Consider the following 20,528-nt stretch of genomic DNA (forward strand, 5'->3'; position numbering starts at 1 on the left):
TTAATAATAATAATAATAATAATAAAATAAATGTAACAAATATTTAAGCGGAATTTATGATAGGGCATTGGCAATAGGGGCCTAGAGGTCTAAAAAATAAAATACTTAAAATGACAGCAAGGGGTAGGGAGGACGAAGGGGAGGTTTGTCTCCTCGACGCGAGTCTTATCGATTAAGAAACTTGATCAGCGCGCGCACGATCGGTCGTGTACAGAATTCGGAAGAAGGCTGGAACGATTCGTGATCTCTATCGCGATCGATTCGCAAGCGGACCGGCGGTCGTCTTTGGAAAACTATATAGTATCCGCGGGTCCTTCTCGTCTGCCCGACCAATTCGGATCTGGCTTCGTTCGCTCGTGAAACAGTTTCACTGCCGGCTCGGGGGGGCACGCCTTTTTCCTCCTCTTCTCGTCTTTTCTTTTCGCGTTTTTTTCTGTTTTTTTTTTTTTCGTTCTTCTTCTTTTTTTCCCTAATTACAAGACGCGGGGACTCGCGAGAATTCAGAGGTCGCCGTTCGATACCGCGATCGGCGACGGACTCGTCGGATTGCTCGAGCTGGCCGACCACTTGTTCTTGTGCGGGTCCACGCCGAAACCCTCGTCGTAGTTTCCTCGTGTGATGAACAGCTGTTTGAAGTGCGGGATGCAGTAGAGTTTACCGTTATTTAAGGTGAACGTGTCCATCCTGTATGGGAAAAGAAAAACTGAACGTCACTACGCTTGTTCCCCGTTCGAGGGAAAGTTGATAGGGTATCGGTCGGTGCTGGAGTAAGGGACTGTAGATTGAATAAGAAGAGAGGACGATGGTTCGTTAGAGGGATACGAAAGGCAGAGAGAGAGAGAGAGAGAGAGACAGAGAGAAAGAAAAAGAGAGAGAGAAAGAGATAGAGATTAAGAATTTGCAATGATTGCAACGTTACCTTAGCACGCAATTGCACTGCAGACACCGGAAGCACTGTTTGTGAAATATTTTGTTATTTGTCTCCACCTTTTCTAGGGGGTACACTTTCTTTTCGCAGCTCTCGCACACGTCCGTACAGCTCGCCTGAATCTCCTGCGGTCGATTTTAGATTGGAAGAAAGCAAAATAAGTGGTGAAACAAAAAAACGTGCCGGATGAAAAGTGATGGGTTTGATGAGGAAGAGAAATGAACGTGCGAGTGATCGTTATGCTTTCGAAAACAGATCCCAAAGGCCAATGAGGGGGGGTTCTTGATAGATGTAACTGAAAGAAAGGGGTATGCAACGCACTGCTTTCCTCTACGCGCGTAATTCATTTCCGATTTCACGCAACACGTCGGGGTTCGGTTCGCATTTTCATTTTCGTCAGGATGTGCCCTTTTTATTGATCGTTTGCAATATGGTCGTAATAAATTGTTACACGTGAAAGGATAAAAGATAAAGAACAATAGTATATCATACGTCGCTAAAAATTATACAATCCAAGACGCAACGAAAGTCTACGTGAAATAATCGCATAGTAGGCCGTGAAATCAAGCGATCGATCGATCAACTAATTGCTCGCAGACATATAAATTATAAATAATATGTATTTCTCCCGCCGATCAACAACAAACAATCGCGTGTTCCTTACACGTTCGCATCGTCTCGATAAGCCTTAAAATTATTGCACTTGTATAATTCCAACGTCGAGAAGAGAAGCGCTCGATCGATTTTATCAGCGAAGAAACTAATATGTACCAAGACGTGTGTAGAGGATATACGTGTGTACATATATACGTATACACACACACGTATACATATACCTTTTCGATTTTCTTCTCTCTCTATATATATATAATACCTGGGGTTTTGATTAAAAAAATCACTAATGCCTCTAAAAAACGTTGCACCTTCCTAAAAACTTCTCGATCGACTAAGGAAAGAAAAGGTCTCCAAGAAACCCTGAAATTGTACCTCGATTCGGCTTTGCTCTCTCTCTCTCTCTCTCTCTTTCGCTCTCACGCGTGCAACACACACACGCGTATATAACCCCACGCACTCGCAGACTCATTCTACCGATGCAATTCCCGCGGCGCCATTCGTACACTTAAAGGAAGAACAACGAGTTCTGATCCGCAGTCCCATCGGACTTGGAACCGACGACGAACTGAACGCGCCGTATGCCAACGCTTCGGACGTTACCAACACGATCGAAATCAATTTCAGGGGCTGTTCCCTCTCTCGTCCAGTCTGGTGCGTTCGCCTAAATAGATCAAAGGGGATGGGGATCGATACACATCGTTCTTCTATACCAATGATAAATGTATGTATATATATATATATATATATATATATTTTTATGTGTATACGTATATGAATGCATATTGTGCACTCGCGTTGCCAATGGTGAAGGAATTAATATGTGTATCTGTCCTCTCTATCTCTTTGCCTCGCCGTCGAGTAACGCCAGTGCGGAGGACTCGAGTTCTACGCCTCCTCCGTCCTCGTACCGTCCATCCGCTGAACGCTGTCCAAATTATACGTATAAAAAGCCTATTGAAAAGCGTTCGTCCGGGACTCAAGGCCGATTTATTCCCACCACATCGAGAACTGAAGATTTTCGCACGTTCACTGGCCGGATCGTACGTAAGGAAGCGCGACCGTTTGGTTCTCGTGATCCCGTCGTTGCCCTGGAAGGGCTGTTGGAACTTGATGCGAACGCTATTAATGTTTCTGCCGTAAAAACGTATATAAATGTACATATATGTGCGCAGAGTATAGATTTCTCCAGGTGTGAAAATGATACCGCGATTCTTCGGGACGTATCGGTGAGGAAGGTTCGTCGAGTTCCAGGCAACGAGGGGGTCTCGAGCCGATGGTCGTTCGACAACGAGTGGTTGGCTCTTCTTTCGTTCGTTCTCGTCACGATCTACCGGGCGACAAGCTATAAAGAGAGACTCGTGACTTTGCAATGCGCTTGTCCGCATTTCTCGGCAAGACGGCGGTTCTGATTTACACCGTTCGAGATTCTCGGTTCGACAAATTGGTTGGTTATCTCTCTCGATTGATCGGAAGTGCATGGCACGCGCGTTGATACGCGAGATGTTTCTCTCAACAAAGTGCCTCGAAACGTATTGTTCTCCTTCGATCTCTCTGCTTGGCACTGGCGAAAAAACAAAACGCGAGAGAAGGAGACTCTCCGCTGTTGAACGAATATCTTAGCTACGCGGGCGGTTGGATTGCCATTCGGTGTAAAACGAATTTGGCACCATTGCGCGTTATCGGTGGGGCGCGAAGGGTTTCGTTTGGCACTCGATGCGAAATAAACGAATTCCGTCCGCCAGCGCCGCTAAAAGCATTCGTTCGCCGTACGAACTGCGATACGTATATCCGTCGAAAAAGTGTATTAAAAATGTTCTCGTGTAAAAGGATGACTCGGTAAATGGCACTTGGGGGAGTAGCCAACCGACAAGCGACGCGGAGATTAGTCGAAATAGTTTGAATCCACGTGGATACGATCGAGGCGGCGGGTGAGCTTAAAAAAAACGTAGGTAGAACGAGTTTCAATTCCATCGATTCGATCGATCCGGTTAATTTACTCGCCCGAGTGATTTCCCTGGTTGCTCATCGTGCTCGACGTATCCGACAATGGTCTCTCGTTCGTTGCACCTCGCGATAATGCGATACGATATGATACAAATCTACGCTAGATTAACTAACAGAACGCTTGTTAGAAAAAGACTCCTACAAAACGTAAAAACTGCACAATGATAAGGAGAACGAGGCGTTGTTCGGGTGTCGTCCCTCTGAAGCGCAACAACATATCCAACGGATTGGTGTATCCTTCATTGCGTGTCGTATGTGTGCTTGGTTTGCGTGTCCTCTAATTCTAAAAATCGCTCCTCTTGGTCAGGCCCACCGTCAGCTCCTCCCGCACGACGCTTGGGCCGCACCGATCCTCCACATCCGGTGCCCCTTTACTGTTCGCGTTCAACAGAGAATAGTCGGTCACTGGATCGTAGTCGTGAGTCGATAGAAAGCTGGGCTAACACTTTGCAGGCGTCAATCTCAAGATCAAAAAATGCGAGACAATCGGCACACGTCACAGGAATATCACACGCTAACTAGTCATGCTGTGTGGAACTTGGTGTGGTGTTACCATTCTTGGGAGGATTGTTACCGTTTCTTTTTACCTTTTTTTTTTCGTCTTTTGCTTTTTTTCTCGACTCGACGATCTTCGGTAATTTTGATTCCCTCCGTGGCGAGTTTTCTCGTTGGTGGTTCGCGTTTGTATTAGTTTGTAAAGCTACCGATCAACGAAAATGAAAATCGTGGTGTTCGGTGTACGGTGAAAGAATCGTCGAGCACAACTACGTTCTACGAGTTACACCATTCTTTTGGCGAAAGATCGCCCGTCGATTCTTCGAACGTACATCTCGAAACGCGGTGTTGAACACATAAATTTGCGTGCATACAAGGTACTTACACACAAACGATCCGTACAACGTTATACGTGTCGTAGAGAGGGAAAGAGAGAGATGTACAAAAAGAGAAAAAAAAAAATAAATAAAAAAGTATCGCAACTAAATACACTCGAGTGGCGTCGCGTTCGTGTCGTCGCTGAGTACGTAGATCGTGCTTTGATAGAAAACGCGCACACTCTTGCGGCAAACACTTCTAAGAGAGATAATATGTATACAATACCAACGTTCTGTACAAATCGGGCAGCGGATTGAACAACGATTATCAAGACACACCATGCGAGAGTAAACGAGGCACACACACTTCAAGGCACACCATTAACAAAACAAAAAAAAAAGTCACGCTATCGTATGCAGTGCGAATGGAAATCGAATCGAGTACGTATTCGATGTACCAGAAAGGAGATAAGAAATAAAAGAGAAGAGCGAAATGCGATGAGAAGAACCGGAACTCTCGTTCAGTCCCGATCGATGAGCCGCTCATGGGAGGGTGAACAGAGACGAACGAGGAGTTCCTACGAAAGAGTACTCACCACGAATCGATTGACTTTGACCTTCGGTGTGCGCGGCGATTCGCTCGTTTGCGAGCCCAGGGACTCGAAACGGGCTCTGAGACTGCTCGCGGACTCTATGCTCGCTTGTTCCCCGGTGCTCTGAGCGATCTCCATCTCGGCGATATGCTGACTGCTCGACAACGTCGTCTTCGCGTCCGTCTCGTCCCAGTGCTCGAATTTCGCGCAGAGGGTCTTGGCGCGTGCGGCGTTCTGCGCTTGTTTCAGGAACTCGTCCTCCACCTGAAAATCGTACGATCTTCTGTTGAGACGTTCAACGGACAGGTGGTAAACCCTTTCGAGCTGTCCCTCGTCCATATTCATGCCGCGCCGCGGGACCTCGAGATTCCTCGACACCTTGACTCGATGTTAATAAGCGACGGAGAACAATGAGAGACGCGTATACACGAACCTTGTCCGAAGCTCGTACATAGTTCGGATCCCTTTCCTCCGCGCTGTCCTCCGCTTCGGACTCCTCGCCCTCCTCGTCCTCGTCCTCCTCGGAGTCGGATGCCTTCGGTTTCGCGTATTTGTCCTCCGGAGGTGGTGTGAAGCGTTTCAAAGGTTTCGGCCCGTTCGGCACCTCCTTTTTGCAGGCGTTCTCTTCCATTTGCCGGAAGATGGACAGCATTTTCCTCGCGGTGTCCGTGTGCACCACTTCGTTCACCCTGTCGTCGGCTCTTACCACGTCTGGGTCGCGGTAGATCTCACGTTCCGGGGAATCCATCTGTCGGGAGGCGATAATGAGAGTTAATGCTCGGAACGATCGAAAAGAAATAGGAGGAGAAGAAGAAGAAGAAGAAAAACACAGAAGAAACGGGGGAAAAGCGTAAGAGGAGAAAAGAGAACGGATCGTTCGAAAAATATTATTCCTCGACGGTCGTCTGGTGGAAGCGTGAAAACATCAGGCCAGGCAGGAAAGAATGGACTGAAGGTATTCCTTTCGACGAAACGTTGCCGGGCTCTGAGTCAGCTCGAATGGTTTTATGCGCGTGCAGCGTCTCCGGTTCTCTACCTGAGCGGCAGGTAAGCCGAAGACGCGATGACAATGCAGAATCAGCTCGTCCCCTACGACGCGTACAATTTGCGAAGGAACGTGTTCCACGAGATGTTACTCCAGCGGTGGTGGACGCGTCGGCGGTTATCGCGTCCATCGAGGAAAACCGATGCCAGAGTGGGTTTCACCCGTGGAATGATGCGAGATTTATAGAGTCGGTACCGGAGAAAGCTCTAATTAGTTCGAGTTGCCCGCGCGAATCTTTATTAACGACGTTTCGCTGCTTCTCGCTTAAAAAATACGTTCCCGCCCACGCGAGACGACGCCTTTATCTTGGCCCAAGGATCAATAGCGCGCGGTAATTAAAACGACAAATCCGCTTTAAACGACGACGCGTTAATTCCCACCGCGGGATACCTGTTTCGTGGCTCTCGCCTACGGGACTCGACGAAGAAGCGCAGAAGAAGCGTCGACCGAAAACGAAGGAGAAAAAGAAGAGGGATACGCGTCCGTACGCGTCCGCCTCGAAGGAGATCGTGCGCATATGCATTTACGCGTCAAGTATGTACATCGACATTGTTGTACCGTTACTCCGGAGAAGCGGATCCGAGAAAGCGAGCAATTTTCTGCACCGATTATACATTTTTCCCCATAATCCGTGCCATCGGTTGCCGAACGGCTAGCAATTTGGCTGCCGTCGAGCGTGTCGACGGAAAAACTCAGCCGATTTACTCCGCGGCGAACGGGGATACCGCGGTGCGCTCCGATAAGCTCCGATTAATCATCGAATAAATCTAGTAGATCGAGAGGACTATTCACTTTTGCTATCTCCCCGGACGGCCTTGGATCCGCGGGACGAGCACGCCGGACGGGCACCATAAGAATCGACCGCGCGCAGCAAAAAACCAGCCGAACAGAGGCGGATCGCGAACGTTTTACCCATAGGACACGATTATTTTACTCACTTTCTTATCTCCGGTGGCCTTGGGTCGCAGGTGGGACACCGTAAAAATTGAGCAGCAACAGCGGCGCACAGGGCGGCAGGGTGCAGGGGTGGAAAAAAAGAAAAGGGAAATCGAGCGAAGAGACGAAGAGACGAGGAGAGGCAGAGCGCGATGCAGTCGCGAGGGAGCCTTTTGTTTCGTTGGCCCCGGCAAACTCCGAACTGGCAGCGTGTCGGCGGTTGCTATGCCGTTCACACGAAGAGGACGCACGGCTCTTACTGTGTTCCCCCTTCGTGAGTTACTGGGAGGGCCACACGGTGGTGTGTGCTCCTCGCCTCTGCATCGACGGCCTGTTCTCTCTCTCTCTCTCTCTCTCTTTCTTCCTCTTTCTCTGTCCCCATCTCCCTTTCTCTCCCTCTCTCTCTGCCTCTCCCTCTTCCTCTACACGAATGGAAGGATGTAGGAATACTAACGGTAAAAGTATGGCTGCTGACCACTCGAGGGGGTTCAAGGACAGCCGTGGAATCAACTGGCACTGTGTGCGAGGAGCAGCTCTTCGTGGCTCGGATCCGAGCTTCCACGAGCCTCCGCTGCTCTCGATCCCTCCATCCCTACGCGACCACCGCTCTAATAAAGATCGATAAGCCCGCGAGAAAGTCGAGGAGATTCTTGGGAAATTACGCGGGCATCGATCGAATACGGGCTCGGATAACTCTTATCGTATTTTATGCATCGAAGATCGCGAGATTACCAGCCGCGGAGAGGAAATCGAGCAACGAATTAAACATGCAACAGGAATCGCTGATTAAGCGGCAAATATGAGAGATCATGCGATAACACGAGAGATGTAGCAAAAAGTTACGGGACGTAACAATCGGATTAGTTTCAAGATAACAACGTCACACACACACACGCACGCGTATACAGACACACACATATAGACACGCACACCCGCGACGATTCATCGCGTATCATCGTTAATTCGAGTTAATTCCGTTAAATTGCACTCGTCGATGGAGAACACCGGGCCCACACGAGGAAAGGATCGAACCTTGACTTGACCGTCGCGCGGAGGGGTAATTCGGAACTGCTTCCGTTGTTTCTCCGGCTCCTTGTAGGTCTCGAAAAATTTGAATTTGTTCGAAATGTCCGAAGTCTCGACTTGCACCTCCTCGGTGGTGTCCGAACTCCGCACCACGTCGTCTGAGACTTGCCGTCCCATGAATGCCTTCCGTTCGTACAGATTTCACAAACGATTAAACCGAGCGCATCGTGATCGGTCGAGGTGTTTGGCTCGAGTAGCGCGCGAAAGAACGCGAGACAGAGGCTGGCGGAGAACGAGAAGCGAAAACTTACGTCTCTGGCGCGTCGTGGTGCCTCGGCCGGTGTCTTCGGGTTGACTGGAGTCACTGGGCGTCCGGTCTTGGCCGCCGTGGCGTCCAGTTCCAGGAAGAGGGACCGGGACTTCCTGCTGATCCCTGCGCAACACATCGAATCGAACCGTTTATCCTCGAATCAACCGTGGCGATGATAAATAACGGAGGCGAGAAGATAGAGATCTAGCGCCGCGGCGCGCATGGGTAGCAAATTCATCGGGGCAGTCGCGGTGCGCTGGCAGTTTGTCGGCCCGCCGTGATCCATGCGGCTAATTACATTTAACAGGTTCTAAATATACTGTCGGAGGTTCGCGGGACGAAAATGCACCTGCTGCGATCACTTCCTCGTCAGCCTTCTCCGGTTTCGGTTTGCTGTCCGTCTCGTCGTCGGACGCGGCGATGGGCTCGCCCCGTTCGAATCGTTCTTTGATGGAACGAGCGTGGGTCGAGTGTTGGATCTCCTCCGCTGCATTGATCTTCGTCACGCGTTCGCTTCCGGCTACCGCTTGCTGATACATCTCCTTCATTTTACCCTGTTTACCCTGCAACACAGAGAGAGATATACACATACGTATATATAGATACACAGAGAGGAAGAGAGTGGCGGATAGAATTTCCGTTAGATGGACCACGTTGCCTTTCATCTCGTCGCTCCAAAACGAACCGTCCATTTCGGAGCCAGACTTTTCTATAGATCTGTTGTACTTAATATTTTGTTCTTGACATATCGGATCCAGAGTGGCTCGCGAAGCGGATGAACGAGACGCGGTAGATCCTCCATAATCGCCCGGCGTCGCACGTGTTGCACCGTTCAACGTTAAGCGCGTTCTACCGAGAGAACCGCGTGCGCTACATTTCCTCGGCTCGGAACTTTTTCTGCGTCTACGACTAATGGGCTCGATGCCATTACCCCGGACTACTTCGCAGGCGATTTAGATGCTCTCGAAATTAACTCGAACGCCGCGAGTTCGTTTCCTCCTCCTCCTCCTCCTCCTCCTCCTCCTCCTCCTCCTCCTCCTCTTCCTCTTCCTCGAATATATAGACAGGGTGGCGTGTATATTTACCATGAACAATCTCGAACGGATTCCAGCGATCTCCTCTTTCCTCGCCTCCCGTTGAACCTCGCGTCTCCCTTGCTGGCTGGTCGTTTCCCAACGATTCTTTATGTCGTCCATTTTGGTGAAGCTGATCGGCCGCTCGCGTGTCGCCCGTTTCGCCTTCACGATCTCGCTGTCCACCTCTGCGAAGCACAAGGGACAAACGCGTTCCAGTTCGCTCGACTTTCGATGAAAAAGTTTCCCCCTTTTGCGGTGGCTCGCGGGGAAACTTTGTCTCTCGATTTCTACGGAGGCTCGCGCTTCGAACGTTCGCCAAAGACGAACGACAGAACGAGGGACAGAAGTGGCGGAACGGCTTCCCAATCCAGCGGAAGGGAAACGGTTCCGGGAAATTAAAATTAAACCGGCGACGATCGAATTTACTTTGCCACGATTCACCAGGGAATCGTTTGCGACGCTAGACAATGAAAGGTTGTTCGAGAGATTTCCGTTGGAAGACGAAAGGGAGAGAAAGATCGCGATGAGAGTTGGCTCTTTCCAAGGAAATCGGGCAAAGTGAAGAGTGGGCTCGAAACGTCTCGATCTGAATAAAATGTTTCTCCGTCAGCTCACCCTCCGTCTCCTCCGTCTCCTCCTCTTCCTCGCTCTCGCTCGACTCTTCGTAAGGGATTCCATTCAGAGACTCGTCCGCCACTCCGATATCCATGCCTTTCGCCTGGAATCTGGACAGAAAGACGTGCAAAGTAGTCGCGAACATTCCGTCGAATCTCGATCGCTTGGCACGCGGACAACGCCGACCCGTTTGTCCCCGATGCTCGTTTAACGCGGCCGCCGTCGACAGCCGCGACAGAAAATCGCTGATCGATCGAATCGCTTGTCGCAATCGCGAGAGGACGTTGGCGAATTCTCCGTTTGACCCGAATCATTCCGGTAGGCGGTAAAGGATTGCGTGGTTCGTCGTCGTCGAAGAGAACACAGGTATCGGTGTTCCAAGAAAACCTCGCGAGCGCCCGCGAGCGTCCATCTCGGATGGAAACGAATCTGTGTCACGGCTGAGAGCCATCTCTCGACCCACGAAGGCCTCTCTTCGTACGTACGGACGGACGATGGAACGAGAGAGGAGAGAGTGAGGTCGGAAGGTTTCGACTCGGGTTGGACGCGTGCAGCAAGTAGACGAGGATGTCTCGAGGATCAGCCGAAACGGATGGATTACTCACTTGGCGAGTTTGCTCAGGATGCTCGGTGACCTCTTGACGGCGATCTGCGACGGCGACCTTTCGATCTCGTTCGTCTCCGTGCCGGCCTTCTCGAACACTTGGAACCGGGACTTGACGTTCAGGCTCGACAACTCCTCGAGGCCCAGGTCCGGTTTGTCGGAGGCTGTAACGAGCGCGAAACAATTCTCGTAAATAGAATCGATACCTGTTCCGTACGATCGACCGTGGATCGACGTATGGTCGGCGTTGGGACTGTTATGGTTTGCTAAATGGCCCGACAGACGACCCTGTTCCGAATGCGTTCGGGAGTCTAGCCAAGCTGTGCGATCGAACGATCGTTGAGGTTCGCTCTAAATGGGTTTACTGCGCGAGTTAGTCGTATTGGCCGTGACGGATTATGGATTATGGATATCTCGACAATCTCGCGTCCGGTGCGCTTCGTTGAGAAACTCTTGAGAGGCGGACAAGCGACGCGTCTCCTCCTCTCGGTCAATTCCGCTCACGGACCCGAAATTGTCATGTGTCGTCATGCAACGATGATTCCGTCGGATCGCATCGTCCGTTACAACATCCGTATGACGAGGCAAACAAACGAAGAGAATGAAAAAAAAACCAAAAGAAAAAAAAAAAAAAGAAAAAACGACAGCAAAAGAGCTGGGGTTAACCATGAGATGGTTAATGGAGATGAATAAAAAGAAGATTTAGAAAAGTTCGAGAGGAGAGGCTGGAATGCGTGTCGTGGTATTGTTAACGATATTCAGCGGTATTAAATGGGTGCACTCTGCAAACGGTTAGGCAACTGTTAGAAAGTCACTCGGGGACGACTTTTGTCGCCGTTTGGTCGCACACTACCACCGTCAGAACCATTACCTCTGACCACATCGGGCGGCAGCTCTTTCGGCTCGTTCTCCCGTATGATCAGCTCCGGCTTTCGAGGTCGCACTACGGAGTTCACAAGACATCTCTTTGTCGCATTAACGATCTCTCTGCATTTACGTGTAATTATATAGTGGGGAGTCGGGGAAGAACGTAGAGGGACGAAATTGGTTGGGGATAGAAAGTCGGGGGGGACATATAATTCCAGCGACTGCGATGGGGGGCCGTTCGAGGTCTACTACGATCGATGCGTTCTGAGTAAGGGGATGCGAATTCGCGATATTCGAAATATTCGCGGACGTTAGATCGGAGTTGGAACTGTCTCGGGGCGAGAGAGTTCCGCCTACGTCTAAGTGGACAGAGCTGGGCGAGAATAAGGTGGCGTAAACGGTACGGTGTGATCGACTTACCAGGCTGGTCGGACTCTTCAACCGGTTTCGGTTGGAAGAGTTCCTTGAAGTGTGGCTTACAGTAAAGCGTGCTCTCGTGGCTCTCGTAATTGTCCACGTTAAGCTGCTTGCTACACTGGACGCACCGGAAGCAATTCTTGTGCCAGACCAGACCCTCGGCCTTTGTCTGTTCCATTTGGAAGACGACCTTGCCGCAGCTGCGACAGTTTGGATTCGTGTCGCCATTCTGACCCACCTGCTGTCAAATTCGATTATTCTTCTACCAACTTTTTTTTTCTCACCCCTTCTTTTATTCTTTTACTTCACCCCTCTCTCGTTCCCCTCGATGGCTAGTTCTTTCTTTTTTCTGTTTTCCTTTTTAGAGCATTTCGACAGTCGAGAACTGATCGAAAACCGTTTAAGAAAAGGAAAATCTTCCAATCTGAAGATTAACCCCTCAGCCGCGAATTTCTCCTCGAACGAGCCGCTCCTTTGTGCTCCCTCTGTTACGAGCGAGCTGGAACGATCAATTCCGCGCGAACAGCTCGAAACAGAGAGGCTATTTACACGCTCTCTCCGCGGCTGAAGGGTTAAGTACGTCGATCTTTAAGTATCTCGAGAGACAGAGAGAAATAGAGAGAGAGAGAGGGAAAAAGAGAGACGGAGAGGAAAAGCGTGCTTACGGCGTTCAGCTGCTGTTGCACTTTGCCCGCGTCGATCGAGCGCACATGCAGCACCGTCTTCTTGCTGAGGGCGTCGAATTTATTGAAGCTCGACTTCTGTAAACACAAACAGTGCACGCGTCAAACGAGAAGTGCTCGAAAGCCTCGGCCCTGTTCTTCTCGTCGAGGGAGAAAACCTCCTAGGATATGTATGTATATATTGCACGTATACGTATATGCACGTGGCGTGTGTGTCATTCTAGCTTGAATCTTGTTCAGCGTGAGCATTAAAGCGTGTTTCGTTGGTTGAAGAAAAAGAAAAAAAAAATAATACAGGAAGGAAGAAGAGAGAAAGGGTGCACGTTTTTCCAAATCGACAGTTACTTTCTTCTCGGAAATTTGTACGCGAGCGATAATACGCAAACGTGTTCAAAAGTTGAACGGTGCCACGGTGAACAGTGTCCCTAAGACGACAAGGATGCTCGCCAAGGTGCTACTGGGTGCACTCCCGAAGCGTCCCCTGTACGGGATAGGACAAGAGGAGACGTACGAGGGTAAACCGTCGACTAATTCTATCGCGAACCAAAGCGCGAAAATGGAAAGTTCAGAGCGGCAAACTAGGTCGAATCGAAGGATTCGTTCAAGCAAGATCGAGAAGCAGAGGCAAAAAGGTAATCCTGCTCGTCGAGCGATCTAGATGGAAGCTGCGATAGAAGAAGAGGAAGAAGAAGACGAAGAAGAGCGTGCCAAGCGAGAGAAGCGTTCGAGAAGAAGAAGAAAGCGAGGATGGGGGGCTTACCTCGAGCCTCGGCCGATCCGTGTCCTTACCCTCGCTCGTTAAGTTTGCCAAACTACAGTAGGAAGCCCTCTGTCCCGAGGTCGGTTTCGTAAGTTTTCGGTTAAGGTTTTTCATGCATTCCGGGGCCGGGGGGAGCATCGTAGAAAAAGAAAGAAACAGCACGGGCTGCGGGTTAGTGTCGCGTGGTAGTAAATATTCGAAGCGCTACCTTCGATCTCGAGGCTGGAAGGATCCAGCGGTTGGCAGGCGAGCGCGCGCGCGCTCGCGCGATCTGGATCGTACGCGCGGAGGATCGAACGAGGTTGACCGAGGGAATTAGAGCCGGGAAGCCGGTTCTAAGCTGCTCGCAGAACCGAACGGCGTTGCAGCGTCCGCGTAAACCGAAATTTTTCAACCGACGGTGGAATCGTCAATTGATAAGCAAACGAACGTAGGTTACTGGTATACTCGTCGGAGGCGAGCGAATTCGCAGAGGAGCACCGTAAAAGGTTGTCGCTCGCCAATTGGCCGATACGAATCTTAGCCAACCGCTGTATCGTCGGAGAGAAGAAAAAGAGGACGTAGGAATGAGAGAGAAAGAGAAAGAGAAAGAGAGAGAGAGAGAAGAAGCGAATCACGAAGACAGCTGGAATTGTTTGCCGAGGTTAGCCTTTCTTTTTGGCACACGATCCCTCGCGCCTCGATGCTTTCTCCTTCTCACGGATCGAATAGCGTACGTGTCCAGTTTTCTTATCGTCCCGATTCGATCGACGCGAATGAAAATTCCAAAGTTGACACCGGGAAAACCGTGAAAAACCGAACCGACCCGGTCGTGGGCGCCTTCTTTCAGGTGGCGATGGAACGAATCCAAGTCTGGCTAGGCGATTTCACTTTGTGCCGAGACCGAGGAATTATGTCACTCGACTCGAAATCCGTAACCGGATAACCGATAAAACGGCGGATACGCGGGGCGAAAAACTCGTAAGGCCTCGATTCTCGGGCATCGGTGACGCGCAAAGTGGGGCAAATGAGTAGTAGGTTATTATCAAAGCCGGCCCTCCCTTAAATGGAGAGACAGCATTCGCGGCGTTACGACCACGAAACGGTCTCCGGCCTACTGTGTCTCCGTGGTACACCCATACAGGCGCTCCTCTTCAAAAGTAACCAGCGCGCGAAGAAGATATTCCAGGTGTCTTCGAGACGTCGCCGAACGGGTTCTCGAAAGGTACTTACGAGGGCCTTGACCGACACCCCGGTGAAGACCAGCGCGTCTTTGGCGAACTTTGAGTATCCCTTCTCGCATACTCGTAAATCACCCAGGGATCTTGCTTTCTACGATCGTCGGGAGCGTCAACGGGAACTCAGATTAGCGGCAAGTTGCGGACAGTTTTTTTTCGCGGAGTCGCGAGCTTTGCGAACGTTTTCGAGCCTTTTCTTCCCACCTTTTCCAAGGATAATTCCCTTATTTTCGTTTTTCTCTCTCGAGTGGTTCGAAGGAGCGCGCAAAGCTCGCGCTCGTCGCGCGATTAATATGCTGTTACGATAGAAAATCGGGACGAATTATTTGTTTGTCGACCGGTTAATCCTATTGCCACACATCGCGAAGCGAAATGACGGAAGTACGAAGTAGCTCGTGCAGTAATGACTGTTAATAGGGCTGTCGTTCCTCTTGTCGTGCGACGACGCATCGGATGCCGAGCAGCATGCTTGCGACCAACTACAATTACGCTCGGGACCTCGTCGACTCGGTCGAAACGAAACGATTCAACGTCTCCACTTTTCAATCGACGCGACGAGCAAACGGAGAGGATGATAATAACAAAAGAGAAACAGAGTGTGTATGTGTGTGAGGGAGTGAGAGAGAAAAAAAAAAGAAAAAAAAAACAGTATCGATATGCGAATGATTTTCAGCGAGGAAAAAGCTTCGCGAGAACTATTGTCGCGGAAATTAACGCGCGTTTTCGCTGCGACCTCATTAACCCTCGGCTACGAGTCATCGTTTCGAATTACGAACCGAAGGAAAGCCATTTGGCGAACACGATCACGGATCGCCGCTTTTCGACGCGTTCGACGCGATCTACGCGCCGAGGATTAACGTTCGTGGCAGTCGAACGGGAGAAATAATCAAGTTTCCATTGATCGAACCGGCGATAATCGTGAATAGAGATGAAAAAGGTGATACAAACCTCCTCGGAGTCCATCGCGTGATTCTGTTTCCCATACGTCGTCTGATCGCCGTCGCTCATGTTCGAGATGTCGCCAAAGCTACGACACTGTTAGTGACAAAATACAACTGACAAAGTGTAATTCGACAGCTATTAAAGCGACTTGCGCCTCAGCCGCGCGAACAAGCGTTCGTTATAAAAAGTATGAGAGAGAGAGAAAAAAAAAATGATCGTTAAAGTGAATTATTATTCGCGTGGCGCGGCCGTTAATCGATCACGCGAGAAATTAATTAGAGAGTACGCAGGTGAACTTATTAGAGACATCAGAGCGTTCAATTGGTCGTTTCTTACTTACCAACTGTTTGATCGACACGCCGGTTGCGATTTTCTCCTTCGTGCATCGATCCTGCTCGTTTCGAGTCGCCTCCGAAACGTAATTCTGTGTCTGCATGCACAAAATACAACGCACAGGGTACAAAGCTAATCACATGCGACTGGAGATACAATGATTCATAGTACTCTACTCGAGCTCTTTCTAATCGGATCTGTACTATTCTCGTTGGATTTAAACCTCGATATATCACGATACTCGTGGCTGGCTGTATCGATACAATCTACAGGGTATACGTATATAACATAGACGCTGTATGTACATGCGGGAATTGATCAGCGACTCCTCCACTTCTCCGGCGTCTCTGTCTCACGGTGACGATTACTCGACGATCGACGATAGGCATCAATGTTATTTACAATATTTCCATTCATATTTTTCCACTGACAAACAGGTACTGCGAACAGATCGAGGGCCTACCAGGAAAACACGGGGGGCTAGTCTTCCTCGTAGGACCGCGACACGTTCCCCAACGACTTCACACAAACCGATCCGAACGGACGGTCTTACGGGGAACACGTTTCCTCGCTCGGACGATCACCGAACGAAGGAGAGAAAAAAAAAGAAAAAAAAAAAGAAAAAAAACAAGCGATCGAGGGGGGTCGCACGCGAATCGAATTCCTTGTTCGGTCGCGCGCGCGAACAGGACACGCGAGCCACGTGGGGCGTCGAGCGCGCTTGTTAACGAATCGAAAGAGATTCCGGAGGAGGTTACTCGGAGAGGTCCACGGTATCGTTTCCGGCCGGCGAAACTTACCAGAGACTTCACGTTCACGTTCGACAGATCGTCCTCGTCCGAGAAATCGAGGGTTTCCCGTTTCGGCTGACGGGGGCCGGGGTGCATGCTCGGCTCTTGCGAGTTACAGTTCTGACAAACAGACAAACACGCGCACACTGTACATGCAACACTGTTACACGCGGGAAAGGGCTGCGAGGAGAGGGTGAACCGCGACCGCGTCCTTTTCGGGCATTCCACGATCCCGAGGTATGCGGATGGCAAAGCGCAAGGGAAAAGTTGCCCGTCTTTGTCCGCGTCCAACAACGGGCAAAGCTATTTTTCAACGAGGAGAAACTTTTGCGCATCGACGAGAAATACTCCCATGGAATGCCCGCCGGAACGAATTCTCTCGGCTCGAATTACGCTCGTCCGACGACGATGGAACAATTCCGTTGGAAGAGACGTGAAAGGAGAACCGGGTGAAAGAAGTGGACGTCGATTAACGTGAGAAGACCGTGGAAATTGTGCGTTGCTCGGAATCGGGCGCATGCAAATACGGACGGTTTAAACATAGACTTCCGGTTTTCACGGGTCAGCCAATCATCTATCGTGCGGATAGGTGGATGTTGGACGGTGGACGGTTCGATACCACTAATTAACACGACGTAACGGTTCATGCGCACCGTGCATTTATCTATATCCACATTTATAGTATGCGTGTGTACCAGAGAGATGCCGCGTCTCCATCGGTCGTGGGATCCTCGATCTCTATTCGATCGTCTCGACATCCGGTAGGGACTTTTCCTCGTCCGGGGGAAACACGTGCGCGCGAACCACACCACACTCTCTCGCACTCTCTCCCTCTCTCTCTCTCTCTCTCTCCCTCTTTCTCACTCTCTATCTCTCCGTCGAGTCGCGTTCTAATCCTGTAGGAAATTAATAAACACGGTCAGGTTCGTCCACTTACCACGGAGATGTTCTCCTTCTCGAGCTCGCTCTTCTTGCTCTTCTTAGTTTTCTTTGTGCGGGGAGTGAGGTTCGGCGAGGCATCGTTGCCAGCGACGCCCTCGATCTTCTTCTTCTTCGTCTTGGTCCCGCTCTTCACGTTCGACGAGCTGACCACGCTCGTGCTCGTTGTTATCGTCTCCTCTCGGCTCTCGCTCTGCATCAACAGGGACAAACGAATTTTTATTTCTCACTGTCTTACGGGTAACATTACTTTTTGCGTCTATTCGCGTGACACTCGAATGCAACGCGGTGTTTAACGTTGAGAAAATTAGGGGATGTCGCTCGGACGGTTTCTTTAATTATATCCCGCGAGTTCCTCGCAACGACGTCGGACGTTCCGTCGAGACGCGCATCCGGAGGGAGGAACTCTTGCTTGGAAATTGCGAAAGATCGAAAGTGGCGTCTTTTAATAGCGACGATCCGGCGATGCTGATACGCGAAAGCCTAGCGCGTCGCGAAACACTGCTCCATTCGTAAACGGGGAAACGGTTTTGGTCTTTGCGCGTCTTTGAACTAGATCGAGGATGCGCACGGGAAAACTGGTCTTCTGCTTTGCATATTGGAAAGGTGACATCGTGTAATTACGAGTTTCTAACGCGGATCGAAAAATGAACGATCTTCCTTCCGAAAGTGGATCAGCGCGCATTCCAAATTAATCGAGGTTAGCGGTCCCAATAGGATCCTCTTTGCGGAATCTCTTCAGCGTAGAGCAACTATTTGCATTTCTCCGACCACTTTCTCCGTTGCGTACACAATAAATGTAAGTATGCGCAAACTCGAGGAAGAGCGTCGCGCGTTCCCCGCAGAAGACATTAACGACCGGTTACGACGCGATCGCGTTCCTTACCGAACAGCTGGGGTCTCGAGAGACATTCTCACCGAGAATTCACTCGAAACAAGGAACCTTGTAAATTCGGTGCATATCCGTATCTCTTTGGTCAACATATTTTCGGCCCTTACGTGGCTCTACGTTTATCTCTGGGGCACATAGCTTAGATAATGCTAGTTTCACGGAAGAATCCTGTAAACGACGCTCGCCAGGTCCGAGAGATAAGCAAACGACACCTTTACGAGCTTTTCGAATCCAATGCTAATCTGCTTACGTGATTTTCGTCCACGATCGTTACGCTTAACGAGTTTCCGGTTCCCATTTCGTTCCTAGCCACTCGTCACTGTCGATAAGATTCGCGGTACGGAGATTGTTAAATATTCATCGACGCGACGCGTTGCAATTTCGTCGACGCAGCGGTCGTAGACGTTGCACACTTGAGAAGAGAGCGAGTCGAACCGGGAATGAAGAAAAAAATATCGTTCCCCGTACCGATCTCGATCTCGACGAACGTCCCGCGGACGATCGTTAATTACGCGAGCGGCGAAAGTGCCGTGGCGAACCTCGAGGATTCCTTTTGGTCTGGTTGCATCCGCGTGGCTTAATGAAGAGATCCCGACGTGAAATTAGTTAGCGAGGCCGCGGTGTCCCGACGCGATAGCTTTATCGAGATCCCCTTATTAGACGACGCTGATCGACGCAACGATTCGTTGCCTCTCCGACCGATTACGTAGACGTTTCGAAAGTGACGCGACCGCGCCGGTCTACCTTCTAATTAATATCGCGTCTCGACGGAGGATCGTCGCGTGGCCGATGGTGATTCCGATGAAATATAAGATGGTCACGGTGAACGGGAGCAGCCGGGAACTTTCGTAACGCTCTTCGAGACTTTCTAATACGGACGCTTCCGATTCACTTTCACAATTTTCGGCGACAACGATCGGACGGATTTCACAGCTCGAGCGTGGCACGACAGGAAGTATCTTCTCGTGAGGACGTGGTCACCGAAGGATCCGACAGATAACTCCGTGGCGGAAGACGGTGGTTCACACGTACCGTGGAAAATCGCAGCTCGCTCCTGGCTCCGCTGCTCCCGGACCAGATACCGATCTATTTCACTTTCTCGCGCCACGCGATCACCAACGCGATCAATTCGAGGCGAAAGAGTCGGTTGCACCAGACGAACGTCTCTCCGCGAATGTCGTAACGGAATTAAACGATCCTGGTGGATTGGCTCGAGCACCGGCTAGTCGCTCGGGACGACGGCGCGCGTCTACCTTGGCAACGAGGTCGACGAAAGCTGACGGAGAACAGCCGCAGGGAACGGAGAAGAGAGAAAGAGAGAAGGAGCGAGCGTAAGGGAGCGTGAAGGTAGGGGATAGGGGAGCGTGTTCCTGGGGCAACCTGGGGTCGGCTCCCTTGGCACTGGCTCGCACAGTCAGCCTCGATACCGATCGAAAATACAGGAAACGGTGGGACGTAAAGAGCGTGGCAAAATGGAACGAGACACTGTACTTTCCTCGTCGAAATCGCGTAGGATGGAACGAGGTAGGAGAGAAGTTGTTCTACGGTCGACTCGGTTAGCTGGGATGACCTTGGCCCGCGCGGTCCGTAACCTACCTGGTCGATGATCATCCTCGTTGAAAGGAGAGTGGAGGATCGAAACCGTTCGGGGGCACCGATAATACCAAGACTCGAGAGATGTCTGAGAAACGTTCGGTGGTTCAGGAAACTCGATGCTCTCCAAAGCGTGTACAACAGCGGGAGGAAATCGTGGGGATACGGTGGATTTCCGCGATTGGCCGTTTCCACCGGACACGGGGAGACGGTTGGCCGCGTAGACGGGTGGCCAGGTGAAACACGAGGGGAGCAGACGGTGTTCAGGTAGCAGAACGAAAGGTACCGAGCCGATCCAGCAGCAAGCAGAGCCACAGGATTGGTCGCCGTCGTCTCCTCGTCGAAGATCGACCTCGATCCGCGTCTCGAAGTGTTGCTCGCGAACGCGATCGTTTGCTTTTTCGCGAGCGTCGCTTTGCCTTCGCGCTGCCACGTGTCGCGCGTGCGTTCATGTGCGGGTGTTTCGTTCGCGGTTTACGTGTGATCCGGAGAACCGGTATTCGCGGCTACACCGCGAGACATTGGAAACG

The 20,528-nt window shown here is 50.6% G+C and overlaps 1 protein-coding gene across 15 annotated transcripts in view; it reads right to left on the reverse strand.

Moving 5' to 3' along the window:
• Nucleotides 1-457: 457 nt before the first annotated feature.
• The window catches only part of LOC143428486 (uncharacterized), a 44,173-nt gene continuing 24,102 nt past the window's right edge, over nucleotides 458-20,528 (reverse strand). Inside the window, exons 4-22 of one of the 15 annotated variants that reach the window (XM_076903392.1) lie at nucleotides 17,512-17,706; nucleotides 16,584-16,694; nucleotides 15,791-15,880; nucleotides 15,457-15,543; nucleotides 14,504-14,602; nucleotides 13,292-13,360; nucleotides 12,514-12,609; nucleotides 11,852-12,086; nucleotides 11,436-11,507; nucleotides 10,566-10,728; nucleotides 9,961-10,070; nucleotides 9,355-9,530; nucleotides 8,619-8,832; nucleotides 8,271-8,392; nucleotides 7,966-8,142; nucleotides 5,386-5,700; nucleotides 4,956-5,216; nucleotides 920-1,053; nucleotides 458-684 (exon numbers count right to left, since the gene is read on the reverse strand). In XM_076903392.1, the coding sequence (XP_076759507.1) occupies nucleotides 501-684; nucleotides 920-1,053; nucleotides 4,956-5,216; nucleotides 5,386-5,700; nucleotides 7,966-8,142; nucleotides 8,271-8,392; nucleotides 8,619-8,832; nucleotides 9,355-9,530; nucleotides 9,961-10,070; nucleotides 10,566-10,728; nucleotides 11,436-11,507; nucleotides 11,852-12,086; nucleotides 12,514-12,609; nucleotides 13,292-13,360; nucleotides 14,504-14,602; nucleotides 15,457-15,543; nucleotides 15,791-15,880; nucleotides 16,584-16,694; nucleotides 17,512-17,706 (2,910 nt within the window). In that variant the 3' untranslated portion in view covers nucleotides 458-500. Of the gene's footprint in view, nucleotides 685-919; nucleotides 1,054-1,312; nucleotides 3,922-4,955; nucleotides 5,217-5,385; nucleotides 5,701-7,965; nucleotides 8,143-8,270; nucleotides 8,393-8,618; nucleotides 8,833-9,354; nucleotides 9,531-9,960; nucleotides 10,071-10,565; nucleotides 10,729-11,435; nucleotides 11,508-11,851; nucleotides 12,090-12,513; nucleotides 12,610-13,291; nucleotides 13,361-14,503; nucleotides 14,603-15,456; nucleotides 15,544-15,790; nucleotides 15,881-16,583; nucleotides 16,695-17,511; nucleotides 17,707-20,528 lie in introns of those variants that run through there. The other 14 variants (XM_076903391.1, XM_076903399.1, XM_076903393.1 and 11 more) reach the window with 14 other exon arrangements.

The sequence above is a fragment of the Xylocopa sonorina genome, chromosome 10 (genome assembly GCF_050948175.1).
Source record: "Xylocopa sonorina isolate GNS202 chromosome 10, iyXylSono1_principal, whole genome shotgun sequence".
Lineage (NCBI taxonomy): Eukaryota > Metazoa > Arthropoda > Insecta > Hymenoptera > Apidae > Xylocopa > Xylocopa sonorina.